The 12,816-nt window shown below is 38.5% G+C and overlaps 1 protein-coding gene across 7 annotated transcripts in view; it reads right to left on the reverse strand.

The window, feature by feature from the left end:
- The window catches only part of Rspo2 (R-spondin 2), a 136,768-nt gene that overhangs the window by 50,014 nt on the left and 73,938 nt on the right, over positions 1–12,816 (reverse strand). For 5 of the 7 annotated variants that reach the window (XM_039079750.2, XM_039079749.2, XM_008765454.4 and 2 more), the window contains 2 exons: positions 4,489–4,632; positions 2,549–2,737 (listed from right to left, as the gene is read on the reverse strand). In XM_039079750.2, coding sequence (XP_038935678.1) covers positions 2,549–2,737; positions 4,489–4,632 — 333 coding nt within the window. Of the gene's footprint in view, positions 1–943; positions 2,738–4,488; positions 4,633–12,816 lie in introns of those variants that run through there. The other 2 variants (XM_017595050.3, NM_001130575.1) reach the window with 2 other exon arrangements.

Genomic DNA, 12,816 nt, shown 5'->3' on the forward strand with positions numbered 1-12,816 from the left:
AGTGCGGTTTTCTTCTCCATTCTTCCTGTAATCAGCATGACCAGCTGAAGAAAGAGCCTTTCCCCACTCTCACCTGAGGCAAGGTGGGACTCTCCACTGGAGGTTACGCCAATTTTTAGCAACTGCTGCTCTAGTTCCTCAAGTAAATCATAGTTCTTATATCCTACGTTTGTAATTAGCAGTCATTTTATCACAGAGCCATTAGTTTCTACTAATTTAGTTTATTTGTCTTTAAATAATTTGTCAAACAATAAAATGAGTTTCGGCATTATCTTCAAAACCTTCTTAAAAAGACACCAGTGTTTGCTATTTGATATTTAGACAAAAAAATCATGTTAGTAAACTGAAAATTAGATAGCTACAGAGATCAGACCAGCACTTAATGGGAAAAATATGGTTAAAACCTAAATAAAGTTTAAGCTAGGATCTATCTCTGATTCATTTGTCTGAGGGGTGGGGGTGGGGGCCAGCAAATCAGGCTTTAGAAAATTTTTGTGGCATAACTTATCAGTAGAGTCAATCAGATTCCATTAAGATGATAACTGTTGGTGGCACAAATAATGCAAATGTAATAAACATTATGGTTAACAACCTATCCGTTCCCTAGAAAATTCTCAATCATGACTAAGGCCAGAACGAATAAAAAGCTGCAAAGAATAGAGGAATATATTGGGGTTCTTATTATACACATGCATGTTTGCTACAAGAATATTTTCACTTTAATTTTTGCTATTAACGTAAACCATAATTGCGGGGACCGTGTTGCTGGAACAGGAGTGGGGGGAGGGGACAGTTATATAAACAATATACAACAAAGAAAGTCTTTCTTCTCAATACCTGAATACATCAGGTTCCCTTTTAGGCAAAAGGTTGCAGGTTAAATGCCCTCAGCTATCCAAGACATGGCTTATTAGTTTTGTAAGAAAATATTTTCTTATATTTTGACTGAAAAATACCCACTTAAAGTGAACAAAACCATCCTTGTTAGTGAAAAGCAGACCCCCAAAGAAAATTTGTTTCAAAGGCCCAGTAAGGAAAAGCAAGACTAATTTAAGAGGAAAAGCTGGCTCCTCCACACGAGCTTCTGAATCTGGATCTAATAGTCCTCAGAGGCCAGCCGGAGTCTTCCAGTCTTCAGAGTCTCGTCTTTCTCCATGGATCATAGACACTGTCTCTGGGGCAGCAGAATGAGGATGCAAACCCACTTTAAGTAACTATGTGGTCTCTTTCTGGGCTTGAGTTAAAAGGTTGAGAAGTTACACAGCAACAGTGAGTGAGGGGGAAGAGGGCAAACAAAAGTTTGGATTGTTTTAAAGTCGCTCTTCCAAAAACAACTTACTTATTGCTTTTTTTTTTTGTTTTTAATCTGTGCACCTAAAAAAAAAATCTCGGTTTCCTCTGTGGCAATATGGCTTTGGCCAGTGATACTGTAAGTGTCAATAAGTGATTACTGCTTTAAGCAGCACATGAATATTGTGCATATTCCACATGAATACACTGGTGAGATGGTTCAGTCTGTAATAGGCTTGCTGCACTGTTAGGAAGACCAAAGTTCATATACCCAGCATCTACATACATGTCAAGTATGCCAATAACTCCACCCCTGGGTAAGATGCACAGAGACACAGGGTCCTAGGGCCTTACTGGCCAACCAGTCTAGTCAAATTAGTGAGTTCCAGGTCAGTAAGGGACCATGTCTTAAAAAGGTTGACAACAATAAAGGGAAATGCCTAATGTCATCTGGTCTCCACATGCACACACATGTACACATACACATCCATGTCACAAACACACATGTAATCACAACACACAAACACATGTACCCAAGAACTGCATTTTGACCTCCTGGTTCTGTATTGTCTAACACCTCACTAAGTACTCCTCTCCTAGTTTCCAAATGAGCCTAATCCGGCTATTACAGAATAATGACTGCAAATCAGTATAATTATTACAAAGAGTTAAGCACACACATACCAGTAGCTGTTTTCTACAAATTATTATCAAAACAAAGAGAAAGGGCTAATTGTGGTAACATTAACACAGGGTTTTTTCCTCCCAGTGTTTGGGTAAGTTTATTTTAAGCTGTCATATTCAACTAGTAATGATGCAGATAATTTTACAGATTCTATAAACCTTTCTAATCTAAACTCTTCTCAACTGAAAGTTGGCCCCTTCTCCTGAGCAACATCTGCAAAGGCCAAATTTCACAAGAAGCCTTTATTATGGCACATTTGAGAACACACACACACACACACACACACACACACACACACCACACACACACACAAACCCATACTTTTATAAATCTCATGTTTGAAAGCATATTGATACTCCTTCAAATTATTTCAAAACTATTATAAAAGCAAATGAAATGTCCACTGTATATAAATCACAACTTAAGCATTTGTTTCTTAAAACAAAAAGGTAGAATTTTATCTCATGTCCAATGTTAGTATCGGGTTTCTATCATGGATAAACAGCATTTATTGTGTGGAGGAGGGAGCTTTCGGAAGGCAGGCAGCATATGAGCATGATTGTTTAGACCCACCTCCTGGACAGTGCCTCATGGCCATCTTGCATCTCCTGGATTCTGCAATGGTTGGACATGGTATTGTGTCTTTCGCTGGCTTTTTAACAATCTGCCGTGTTCTGGTTTCCAGACCCCATTTAAATCCACACGTGCGGTTGTTTCTGCTACACGTTCCCCATTCGCTCCAATGACCAACTTCACAACCTTCTGATAAAGATTTAAAAGATACAAACACAGACAATAGTTATGTGTCCACTGCTCATTATACTTTACCCATCACCTCCACCACAAATATCAGATAGCAGGTTATGTAACCTGTGAGATCTGCATTCCTAGTTCTGGAACTACAGTTGTTTAAGTCACAGGGCAGCTAAGACAAACAAATTTCTCCTAAGTAATTTAAGGCCTCATGCTTTCCGTCTGTCATGTTTTCAAAGAAACACTGCTGCTCAGGCCTAGGTGAAAAACTGCATCATCTCTAGAAGATGATCTCTTAACAGACAAAACCAAAAACAGAACAGGCTCTTTGCATGCCATGACAGAAGCCAGAAACTGACAGGCTAATTTCGGATGCCCTACTCCAAGTCTATAAGTGTGTTTGCTTTAAGTACTAGGAGGTAGGCAAGGAGATTGTGTGTGTGTGCATGTGTGTGCATGCATGCACATGCATTTCTGATTCTGCATATTCTATTCATTAACAAGTATGCTGACAAATTTTATAGCCTCTATATGCTGTATAATACTAGTGTGAAAAATAACAGACATCTACTTCAAGGAAGGTATCTCATTTTCCTAGGCATGGGTGGCATTTAGTATCCCTTTTATAAGATTATTGGGTCGTGGTGAAGACGGGAGGAGTAAGGCTATGCAAAGCTGAGCCTCCTAATGGAACTGTCACTGAGAAGCTCCTCACCTGAGCACATGAGGCCCCCAGCCTGGAGTCTACAAGTGACATACAGCATTTCCAATCTCAGTAGGCAACAGGACCAATTCGATATTTTTTCAAACCCATTTAAAACCGTTATATAGGCCAATGCACAGGATTCTGTCATGAAATATTATACACATTTCCATCCACAATTTGAAATGCGATTATAATACATTTATTTCCAAACCACACTTTTAAGTAAATTTTCTCCCACAGCACTTTGCAAAATATTGCAGCAATATTTCTACAGGAAAGAATTGTCAAGTTCCATTTAAGGAAATGAGAAGTAGAATTGATGATCGCTGTTTATCAAAATGGATACATAATACACCTAGTAAAATTTGAGGGAGATGGGCATGAAATTATAGTTAAGAATCATTAATGTGTTTGTCAAATGCAGCAAATTTACCTGTTAATCAGTGGCACGTGCACAGTATTTTATAAGCACCAAGGTGTGAAGTCACATAAAGTTTCTAAGATCTGTAATTATTTTTCATGTATATTAAAGTATACATTCTATAGATCTAAAACTCAGTTAACAGCAAATCTACTTTAATAAATTTTGTGAAATTCAGTCAGTCATCAAGAAAATACATGTTGGCCCAAAAGTATTCTTTCAATTTTTTTTTTACACAGATGGCTTAGCAAGAAGGTCCATGGTTCATTTCCTGCATGACTAAGGCAATAGGATGGCTGGCATGATTCTGCTGGGATGTTTTACTATTCTACTAAGTAAAATGTTTTTCTCTAACAGTACTAATAACTTAGATAATAAGAAATGGATATATTACAGATGATAAACTTTATCAGTCCTTAAGTACCCTAACTTGGCAAATACATAACTAGCAAATTTGGAAACAAAGCTATCCATCATGATGCCTAAAATATTCGGAATCAGCAAACAAAAGCCCTTTTAGTTCTGATGAACAATAGAACCCATTTACTGCTAGGTTGACTATACCCAACACGAGTATTCACAGAAGCAGGCATGAAATTTTGAATTTTGAAAGTTACATTAAGAATTACTCACCTACACACTCCATGGTCTCATCTAGTGGTGCAAAACCCTCTGGACATTCATCAAAGCAGCGGCCTCTATGCAAATAAAAGCCTGCTTTGCACTTGGTACAAAAGTCTTTGCTAAAGCAAGAATCACAGTTTTCTATTCTGCATCCTACAAACAATTTTAAAGAGAAAAAAATAGTTAAAGAATGTCATGTATTTTAAAAATCACTGTTACACAAATGCATTGGCTACCTCAAGCAAAATACTAATGGCAGAGAAATACATGCACATGCTTTCATTTACTTATGTCATAGCATTCTGATGTACTCCTAACTCTCCCAACAGCTTGCCCTGTTCATAAGCTAAGTCATGATGCCAGCAAAGGATTTGAGACAGCAGTTTCCTGCAGAAATGTTTGGAAGTTCAAATGCGATTAAAGCAAATGGTTACAAAGAATGACATCTACGCTGCCTTTCAAAGTCCACAGTAGGAAACAGAACTGGAAAATCTTGTGGAATATATTCTGTTTTCAGATAGTCAGGGACGAAAGATTTCAAGTTTCAAAGTATATGTAAATGCCTCGTATGTTACCTAAAGCACAGGTCCATGCTATCTCCCTTTTTGTTCAGAGAATGATGTGACATGGGCAATGAAAAGATACATTAGGTCATTTCTGTGAGAACATCACTGCGCAAAGGCCTTTACATACATTCCCACTTACTCTTTCCCACTGAGTGGAGCCCACAATTTGTAAATGAGGATCCTGAGCATTAAAAAACAGTAAGTCACACAGGGTGTAGTGGCTGCTTTGTTTCTGACTCAGCTTTCCTTAAACCCAGTCTCCTTTCTTGATAACTGGGTGGTAACATTTGATAGAGGCTGCTAGTAACAGTTTGTGAAACAGAGACTGCAGGCCCAACAGACCAGGTTTGGAACATTAAGTCTGTCTCATGAGCTCTGCAACTTTGAATAGCCACTTGCCTCTCCAGACCTAGGCATTTTCTCATATAAAGTAAGAGACCACCAGAACCTTTCCAGATTATGATAAAGATTTGCAATAATGTATACACCCACTGACACATAATATGATGATAGAAGTAACAGGTAATTGGAACTGTGTATTTTCAACCACAAGACAGAGTGCTCCAACGAGGTGTTTAAAGAAAGCAATTAGAATATGTGAATTCTAGATCAGATTCTCTGGCAGTCAGTGAATTCTGGACCAGACATAGGTGTCAGGCACAGGTAGCAGTGAGTATGCTTTCTGAAGAGACTAGGAGACGGATGGCAGGTTGGTTAACTGAAAGGCCATGCTTTCAACAGAATGTAGTCAGTTGTTACTTGTAACAGTTTAACTGGTGGTGATCCTCAACTGGTGGTGATCCTCAGTATCCAAAGGAATATGCAAATTGAATAGGACCTCGTCCATTCTTTTCCAAGAATACTATCCCAATATATGTATTGCCATCAAAATTCTGAAAAGACTTAAGTCATACATTTCCTACAACCCAAGAGATAATTGGGGTAGAAAACTTAACTGAAATAAAATATTACAATGTCCTTAAATTTTCAAATGTTAAGAAAATAATTCTAGAAATTAGAAGGTTACAGTGTTGAATAAAATAGATTATGTGACAGTAATTTCTAAGTCATAAGGACAAAATGGCAGCTCTCTGACTTTCTGTTTTGACTCTATACATATCTGCACATTAAATGACCACAAAGCACCCAACTAACTACCAGCAAATGCAGAACCAGAACACCAAGTGTCAATGGGTCCACCATTACAATTTGGCATTGTCTCTTTGCTGGGGGAAGAAAATGGTGGGTGTGGCGATATAGCTTGTTACCTTATAAAAATTTATTTGTAGCCTCAAATGCTGTAACTTTAATAAACAGAGGTCTATGACTGGTCAGAGGCCTCTCAATCATGGTCAAACTACATGACCAGTATGTCCACAAATTGTTAGGTTTCTTGCTACAGTTTTTGAAAAGGCAGGAGGCCATCATTGTTCCAGAATCATTTTCCAAGACTTGGTAAGCATTTCAAAGGATGAAGCAGAACAGGGCAATGGGTCATATATAATTGTAAATATATATGTTGTTTTAAAAGTGAAGATTCTACACTTCATCTATCAGTCATTACCTACAAGGTCTGATTTTGCTTTTAAATATGGTCTGCCCCATTGGGTCTTTCGGCCAAAAAGTTACAGCAGCAAGCATTTGGAATTGATTTTCCAGGGTCTCTTACTGGTCTTCACTGTTACATAAGTTCCCCTTTCCTTGTGCCATTCCTTGCTTCTGGTACCACTTCACAAATGCAGAATTTCTCAAATGCCTGTCATTCTCAAGACAGTCCCTTGGGACTATTTCAGGCATAAATCTTGCTGGAGAAAGCTTAATTATGTACTCTCTAATTTGATATATTTGATACATGGATAGTAGAATACTATAGCCATTAAAAAAGTACACTGGGAAAGTGCCAATAGCCTATTGTGAACTGAAAAAAAAAGGCAGGCTACAAGTTACATTGTAACATGAGATAACAAAGACATAGGTACAAGGGTGCACATGTATATGTGCGTGCAAAGTACATAGGAAAGTTAATTTGAGGGAAGGGTAGTAGAATTGTGAAATGTTAAAAAGTGTTATGTGTCCCTAAATCCAATGAAACCTTTATAATTGCAATTTAGTTATATACTGAAAATAACAGAGACAATTATTTAAAATAGTTTAATAAACTACCTGGGTTTACAAAAAAAAGCTTCTATATTAACACTATGAAATCGCCCTTTTGATATTATCATGGAAAAACAAGGAACATTTTAGGTCACATCTCAGCCCTTTCTAGATTTGCGAACACAAAGTTAGAGCTTTAATCTCACATAACCTGCTTTAACCTTCTCACTAACCTTATGCTCCTTTCATCTTTCCTTGCCAGGTCCTGTTTTCTAAAATTCTAATGAGTAACACTTACCTTTCCGTTAGAAGAAAAGAACACTCTAAACTATTATCTATGCAATAAGACATTCTTTAAATGCTATGGCTGATGTTGAATGCACATATGTAGAGCTTGGCTGGCCCTCCTGGATTCTATGGATTCACAGCTTATATCACACATACAGCTTGCAGCTCTTAACCAAAGGCCTTCTAAACTAGCAATGTGCAAGCCTCTTTCCCCAGAAATTCCACCTTGATGTCCTTTAGCACATGAAGACCTTTTCAACAGCCCCAGGCTCCCCAGCCCAACCTGGCCATGTCTCTAAGAGGCAAAGCTTCTGAGTGAGAGAATAATCCCTTTGGGGGCCTCACAGTCTTACACTCAGCCAGGAGCCATTTCCCCAGAACTGCATACGCTTGTTACCCTCCTTTTAAAATAAGTTTCTCTAATTCTTCCTTTTCATACAAAAGTTCTTCTAAATAAAATTTTGAAACATTACCAAATCTTTGAATAACATACAGAAAATTTCTTTCTCCCCTAAAGGCAAGCCAGGATCTTAATCCATCAGAAGGGCCAATGTCTTCACTGTTTCTTGTAGGTGTTTAGGAAACCTCTTCATAACACATAAATGTAATGGGTTAAACGCCATTTAGAGGCCAATGGGAAATACAGTAGTTGGTTTAACCTTTGAAAAATTTATACTATGTAATAGGTATATCAAAATTTACTAAGCATAGGCTTTTACTGTAAAAGAATGCATTTTAAGTCCTCGTTCAGAAATGTAAGAACCTACTTTAGCCAACTTACATGCTTCTTAATTACAGCGCCTCCTCAAAAATGCAATCCACCATGTGAGGACTGCCAATGATGGTTTAAGTAAAATTACTGTCCAAGTGAAACTGTGGCCAAACGCAGGCTGACAGGGCTGTCATTTGGCCACAAGGGCTTTTTCTAGTCAAGAAACAGAAAAGCATGCTGGGCACCCCCCTCGGCTGTCCTCCGAACACCACCCCATACAGTCTCTAAAGTAACAGTTTTCAAATTATACTGCAGTCTATTTCATACCAAGCATTCCCCCAGAACCTAGTATGTGCTGAGGAGGCTGCCAGACCCTAAGAACATGGTTCCTAAACACTCAGCCCCCTATCTCAGGCATGCCAATGCCAGAGTGATGGGCCACAGCCACGTGGCACTAGCACAGTATCAAACAATAACAGAATACAGAGTAGAGAAGTACATGTTGGCTACTATACAGGCAGAGAGATCATGGGCTCGTTGCTGTTCTGCCACTAAGTTTTCATTTCAATTTACGAATTCTCCATATCTAGCACAGTGCTGGATGTGGAGTGGAATTATAGCTCTTGCTGAGTAAACAATCATGAATGCCATTTGAAAGCTTAAATTCCTTAACTATCTAAATACTAAGTAGGAGATTGCTAGCATGTTCACTGTACAGAGCCCTGGTGTGAAACAGAAAAAACCCAAGCAAACCTTCCTCAATAGCTATAGAGAAGTGAATCACAGGGGAAGTAGACAATACCTGAAAACAATTGAAATTGAGAGGATGATTATCAGGTGACACGGGTAATATACACTGTGGATGTTAGGCTCATTTAGCTAAGTACATCTTAAAGAGACATAGAAACACACATTCCTTGACAACATTGAGGAAGCACAAATGGCCTGGGAGAGGCCTGGGAAGAGTGGCCTTAGTGGGAAAAGGTCAGAGCTGGCCATGCTGTGTTCAGAAGCCATGGTTTAGAAGCAGAAGTTATCCACTGTTTATGTGGTTTTTAACTATTTAGCTAACAATTAAAATTATTAAGAATAAAATTGGGTTCAAGGTTAGGGACTTGAAGTGGCACAGTGTCTGGTAACCATGAATACCTGAGCACAAGAGCAAACTGGCCAAAATATAATGGCCACTTTGTTTCTCCATCTAGACAGATAAAAACCTGCAAAGGTCAGGAGACCTGATGGATGAGTGACCTCAAGAAAGGCACTTGGGCACGCAATTGAATAATAACATGACTACTTAATACTAGAGAAGCTGTGTGTGTGTGTGTGTGTGTGTGTGTGTGTGTGTGTGTGTACGTGAGCTTGCGCGCGCACCTGCAATAAATGACTAGACCAAGAATAAAACTGTTTCTTACAGATGGCAGTCTTTAAATATACTTATCATTTGAGGATTCTACATATTCACTTACATTTTCATTGCATTAATGATTAACTATGTGTAAATGAAAGTTATTTTTCTATATGAAGTATTCTGGAACTTTTGACCTTCCTTCCATCCATTACCTTGTTCCAGTTGGTAAGTTCATTTGTTTGTTCCCCCTACCCCATCTCCCTGACATACAGTCTTCCTACGAAGCCCAGTTTGGTCTTGAGCTCATGACAGTCTTGCCTCAGCCTTTTGAGTACTGGAATAAGAAGTACGTTCTCTTAGTAAGACAACATTAAGGGTCATTAAGGCAAAGCGAATCCTAATCTTACTGAGTTGCCCACAGGCCCGTAAGAGAACTAAAGAATCTATCCTTAGGTCTTGCTTATCACAGTGCAGCTGGAATAGCCAGTGTTCTCATCAGAGTCATAGTTGTGCCTCTGATCCATGTGCCCTCTTCTATACTCAAGATAACTGGATCGCATTCAAGTTAATTGTGCTCACTAGTAAAGACAGTTTTGACTTGAACCAATTCTACTGGGTTTTCCCCAGACTTCAGCAAGGATGTCTATTAAGTGAGTGATGCTGTTTTTCTACATTGACCTGCAAGTAGTTGAACACTAAAAGTGAAAACTCAAGTGCCCCCCTTTATTTTCTTTAGTCTGAAATGCACTAAACCTCCTGAGGAGCAGTGTGTAGCTAAGCTCTGTAGCAAAAAGAAATGAGCTTAGTTTTTAGGTTGTAGTTTTTAATCAATTCATATTGTGGTGAAATTATTGTACTAACATATTAGAAATATGTAATTTTGGTAACTTAAAATTTTCACTGAGGGATGTTTATAATCTATTGCCAGTTTGGAAAAGGAGTGTTGCAAAGTAGCATTTGAAATTAGAGATGTCTAAAAAATATGCAATTTTAAGACTCTTCAGTTTATGTTGCTGTCAATGGTTCTTAAGACAAAAATTCCTGAAAGTCTAATTTTTCTGTGTTTGGAATAAGTCATCCTTTAACATCTATTTACTTTTACCCTATAATGAACATAGAAACCTCTAGGAATCCCTGGGACTGGGAGCTCTTAGACTGATACAGCAGTGACTCGGGGACTAGGTGCCTTCAGAACAGAGTGCCTCTCTACCCTGAAATGAGGTGCTGATGTGAAGTAAGCAACCGGTGTGCAGCAGGAGGCACAGGGCTTTGAATAGGAGGACAATCTCGGAAAGAGAGAAGGGGTAGCAGAGGGAGAACAGGCAGCGAGCACTGATGGCTACCTGTGGAGTCATCTACTCTGAGTAATAAATACCAGGAGTTAGGACACTGAGGACTCCAAGTGTCTTAGAGGTAAAGATGGTCAAGGAGAAACCTTTCTATGTCTATCTACATTCTTCACTAGTGAGGAGGGGTCACCTAACTTAATTCTTTTAAACAGTAAAGTCCTAGGTTAGGTAAACTTTACCACTCAAAGTATAATCAGGTCAGGTGAATGAACTCAGCCCAGAAAGAGGTTAGTTTTGAGATAGGTAATGAATTCTGCTGTGAATCTGCCACAGCACTCTCCTTTGACAGTGTCTTAGTATATAACCAAGGTGGATCTAACACTCAGCATCCTGCCTCTGCCTTCTTGGTGTCCAGTGAAAAGCATGCCCTCCCATGTGAAGCATTCTTTATTTTGATTCCTAGAAATAATATGCTGCCAGGCAGTTTTCTTCACAGACTTATTTTGAACTTAAATCTTAATCCTTATTTTGTGTAAGTACCAAATTCAAATTTGTGAATTACATTGCTAGTACTGTCTCTACACTATTTTAAATATGGTACCTTTTCCACTCTCAAAAAAAATAACCCAAAGAAATATTCAATCCAATATAAAACTAAATAGTCACATACATAATTGGCTTCTTCTCTCACTTCTCAAGTGTTGCATATTTGAAATTGCACTGCAAACAGTTGGAATGAAGGAACAAGTCCTTTGGGAAGGCAACACCAGGCTCTAAAGGGATTTGTGTTTCCATTTAGGGAAAACGGGATAAAGACAACAACCGCAAAGTAAAATTGACAAGAAGAGAATTTGAATTATAAGACAAATTAATATTTCATATCAGATTTCCAATTCTTGCCAGCAGCCGGTCCATCATCTTGGTCACTCCTTGTACTTTTCCTAGTTTGGTAACTTGTCACCCTATCATCTTAAGGTGGAACCACAAGAGTGCAATAAAGTTCAGACCAGAGTCCCCATTGGAAATTATCCCATTGCAATTCTCTCTGCCCAGGCTGAAAGAATAATCCAAGTGTCTTCTAGTGCACAGCTCCTCCTCCACTTGACTTCTACCCAATGGAAAGGAAAATAATTTCTCAATTCCTTCACTCTTTAAACAGGCTTAGATCAAGGATTCAGAGCTTGAGAGTAAATGTTATAGAATATAGACCATAAGGTCTCTGTTGAAACTATTCAACTCTATTAGAACAGGAAAGTAGCCACAACTCACGCATCACAAAGCATAGCTGTTTTCCAATCAAACTTTATTTATGAACCCTTAAATCCCACCAGTGCATTAAAAACTAAAACACGGGACCAGGCATAGTGGTGCACACCTTTAATCCCAGCTTTTGGGAAGCAGAGGCAGGCTGCTTTCTGAGTTTGAGGTCACCCTGGTCGACAAAATAAATTCTAAGACAGCCAGGGCTACACAGAGAAGCCCTCTCTGGAAAATAAATAAATAAATAAATAAATAAATAAATAAATAAAACAAAGAAAAACAAAAACAAAAACACATCCAGCCAATGCTTTACTGTTCAAAGCATAGAGTGCAAGGTGGTATAAGCCTTTTAAAAGAAATTATTCTGGGACCAGAGAGATGCCCCAAGTTCAGTTCCTACCACTCACATTGCAAGTGTAGGTATACGATGAAGACACTTGAAGGAAATGGCTAATAAAAAACTCTGATAATGTCACATATATTGCCAAATGTCTACAAGGTCAGCAATCAGATGACTGAGGCAAGAGAACTACAAAACTTGAGAACAGTCAGGGCTATGTGGAAAGACACTGTCTCTAAATAAATGAACAACTAACTACAACAAGCCCTGACCCAACCCATTAAATGACTGATACCTTAGTCATAATGCTCCCCCCATCGCAAAGACAAAAGCAGTGTTGTTCAACCATACCTAGGAGGAAGACTATGATCTTTCAAGGCTACACATTTTTTCACATGACGTTATTACTTTAATCAGTGATTGTGAAATTATGA

The sequence above is a fragment of the Rattus norvegicus genome, chromosome 7 (assembly GCF_036323735.1).
Source record: "Rattus norvegicus strain BN/NHsdMcwi chromosome 7, GRCr8, whole genome shotgun sequence".
NCBI classification, from domain to species: domain Eukaryota; kingdom Metazoa; phylum Chordata; class Mammalia; order Rodentia; family Muridae; genus Rattus; species Rattus norvegicus.